Source organism: Papaver somniferum, chromosome 5 (assembly GCF_003573695.1).
Source record: "Papaver somniferum cultivar HN1 chromosome 5, ASM357369v1, whole genome shotgun sequence".
Lineage (NCBI taxonomy): Eukaryota > Viridiplantae > Streptophyta > Magnoliopsida > Ranunculales > Papaveraceae > Papaver > Papaver somniferum.
Window position 1 is genome coordinate 10697262 of NC_039362.1, and position 3462 is coordinate 10700723.

Sequence of the window (3462 nt, forward strand, 5' to 3'; positions counted from 1 at the left end):
GCACAATATTTTTCAGGCATTTCCAAATAAATAATTGGACTCTAGAGGAACTTTAAGGTGCCAAAGTTTTTTCCAAACCTCTGTAGGTATTGTGTAACCACTGATAGCATTATTAACATTTTCAGCACAGAGTGCATTATATGCACTTTTCACAGAAAACTTACCTCTCCTATCTGGTTTCCAGATTAGATAATCCTCCCCTGTATCAGGTACATACATACTGGGAATGGCATTAGAAGTTTCTACATCAAAGATAGCACTAATAATTTGTCTATTCCAAACTCTAGTACCAGAATAGAACAAATCACAGACAAAAGTAAAAGAAACAAAGCTAGAAAGTCCCACAGTTGGAACAAGTGGACTATTAAGATCAATAATCCAATTGTCTAGCCAGATTTTAATTTTTGTGCCACATTGAACAATCCATTTGGATTGTTGTTGCAAAACTTCAATGCCAGAGTATATACTCCTCCAAAGCCAAGAGCAATCCTCTTTTAATTTATCAAGGTGAAGCAAATTACCATTCTTACCATACTTGGCTCTAACAATCTGCATACATAAAGAGTTATCATTATTATGGGCTTTCCAAGCAATCTTAGTTAACAAAGCTGTATTGAAGTGTTCAAGGTTTCTAAAACCAAGGCCACCAAGAGCTTTTGGAACATGCATCTTGTTTCATCCTATCAAACACAATCCCTTGTTATCACTATGCCCCCACCAAAAGTGCTTTTGGATGGAGTCCATCTGATCTATCATAGTTTTAGGAATTCTAAAACACCCCATTTGATAAGTAGGCAAAGCATTCAAAACATGTTTAGCCATAGTTGTTCTAGCAGAGTGATTCATTGTCTTACCTTTCCAAAACTTCAGTCTAGTGCCAAAGGATTGCATAAGAGGTATAAAAGCCTTGGTTTTATCCCTATCAATTAACAAAGTCACACCCAAGTATTTATTAGTGTCAGTCATTTCAGTAATTCTAAGTTCTCTTGCTAGAATATCTCTATAACTTGGAGGAATGTTATGACTAAAGTAAACACTAGATTTGTCTAGATTGAGCAACTTTTCAGAAACACTGCTAAAATAGTCAAGAACACTCATAATACCCTCTATATTGTGCATATCTTCCTTAGTGAAAACCAAAATATCATCACCAAACATAAGATGAGTGAGACCTGGAGCATTCCTAGCTTCTTTTACACCTGAAATTAAGTGATTAGTCTCAGCATTTAAGAGCAATCTGGATAAGAATTCCATACAAAGAATGAAGAGATAGGGTGAAATAGGATCATCCTGTCTAATACCTCTAGTTGGAGAAAAACTTTGAGTGGGAGAACCATTCAGAAGCACATAAATAGTTGTAGTGGATATACATTGTTCTATGAAACCACAAAATTTAGCATCAAAACCAAATTGCTTAAAAACACCTAGAAGGAAAGTTTATTCAATTCTATCAAATGCCCTAGAAAGATCAAGTTTTAAGGCCATTGTTCCACTAGAACCCTCTTTATGCTTCATAGTATGTATCATTTCATAAGCAACAATAATGTTATCATGAATATCTCTACCTGGGACAAAAGCAGCTTGATAAGGAGATATTAGATGCTTTAAGTAGGGTTTCATTCTATCAGCAATAATCTTAGATATGACTTTATAAACTGTGTTGCACAATCCTATTGGTCTAAAATCCACTGGACTCTTAGCATTATCAGTTTTAGGAATCAAACTAAGATAGGTTTTATTAAACTCCTTAGACATATAACCTGTTTCAAAGAAACTCTGAACAATAGTAGAAATATCCTTACCAACTATCTCCCAATTATATTGATAAAAGCCTGCTTGAAACCCATCAGGCTCAGGGGAACTCCAAGCACTCATATGTTTGATTGTTTGGTGAATTTCATCCATAGTAGGAATTCTAGTCAAATTGTTGTTATCTTGAGCAGTAATAATGGTGGGAAGAATATCAAAAGTAATGTCAATAAACACTGGTTCAGTGGTTTTACTAACCTGAGCAAAATGACCCACAAGCAAATTAGCAATATCTTTAGAGTCACTATACCAAACACCATTAGCATCACAAAGACAATCAATATTTTTCCTACACATTCTTCTATTAGCTAGAGTGTGAAAATATTTGGTATTATGATCCATTTCAGTAATAAAAGAATCACCAGATTTTTGCCTGTAAAAATCTTCCTTAATATTAAACCAATCATCAAGTTTCTTAGTGATAGCAACAATATTATCATGCTGAGAATTATAAGATATATCATTCTGAATATTTTCAAGTTGAGTTTGTAAATTAGTAATATTCTTATCAATATCTCCAAACTCAACTTTATTCCAATGTGACAATTTTTTCCTAGTTCTTTTTTGTTTATTGCTCAAATTAAAAGCATCAGAACCATTAATATTAGTACTCCAAGCAACCTGAAGTTGATTCTTAAAAGCAAAATGTTTCATCCACATAGCAAAAAACTTAAAAGGTCTCCAAGAGTTACTATCCATTTCCTTTGGGACTAGCATGATGGGGCTGTGATCAGAGCCAGCTTGGATTGAGAAACACAACTGAACCAATAACTATTACCTAAGGTCATGTCAATTCTAGATTTCCTACTACCAGTGCCAAAACTATTGCTAGTCCAAGTAAATTTCTTACATGTATAGACAATATCCATAAGACCACAATTGTTCATTTTTCCTGAACATATATATCCTCAGTAGAAAATTAGAAGCCTCAGAAATATCATGGAGATGAAAATTTAGATCACCTAGAACTAACCAGGGTTGCAAAATATTTTCACTAATATTCATTAGTAAATCCCATTGCTCTTTCTTTTTATCAAAATAAGTGGAGCCTTACATGAAGGTTATGAGAACTTCTGGTTTACTAGGATCTATTCTAGTAATGACATGTATCATATTATTGGAGATATGTTGAATTTCACAAAAAAAAAACATCCTTCCACATGAGAATTAAACCTCCAGCAAGACCAACTTTATTAATATTAACATGATTACAGTAGCCTAGGGAATTTGCTAGAGAAACCATTCTATCACTGTCTACTTTAGTTTCTATAAGAAATAGAAAATCAGGCGATTGTTTCTTATCTAGCACAAATAATTGATCTCTAGTGAACTTTTTGGCTAAGCCTTGAACATTTCAGGATAAGATCCTCATATTTAAAAAATTGCTAGAAAACAGAAGCTGAAAATTATGCAGAAAATTAAAGTTTGTTGAGAATATTACCACAACATCAGAGGCCTCCACCATACCATGAGAGTTCTCTCCTGCAGGTTGGTCTCCTTCCTCAGCCAAATCATGCTCCATGCCATCAAAATTATCTATTTTATCAGTAGAACCAGTATTGTGACCAATGTTACTTTCAGTTTCAGTATCATCCTCACTTCTAGATCGTTTTGCTTTCCTAGCTTCTTCTAGTTTCTCTGCCTTCTCTTGTT

At 33.9% G+C, this 3462-nt stretch overlaps 1 protein-coding gene across 1 annotated transcript; it reads right to left on the reverse strand.

Moving 5' to 3' along the window:
• Positions 1-675: 675 nt before the first annotated feature.
• Positions 676-1254, reverse strand: LOC113278749. The gene has a single exon (XM_026527507.1). It carries the CDS (start codon positions 1252-1254, stop codon positions 676-678), a length of 579 nt encoding a protein of 192 aa, XP_026383292.1.
• Between the last annotated feature and the right edge of the window lie 2208 nt (positions 1255-3462).

Excerpts from the sequence above, each read along its gene's own strand:
- LOC113278749 (XM_026527507.1), bottom strand. The coding sequence starts at position 1,254 with ATGGAATTCTTATCCAGATTGCTCTTAAATGCTGAGACTAATCACTTA.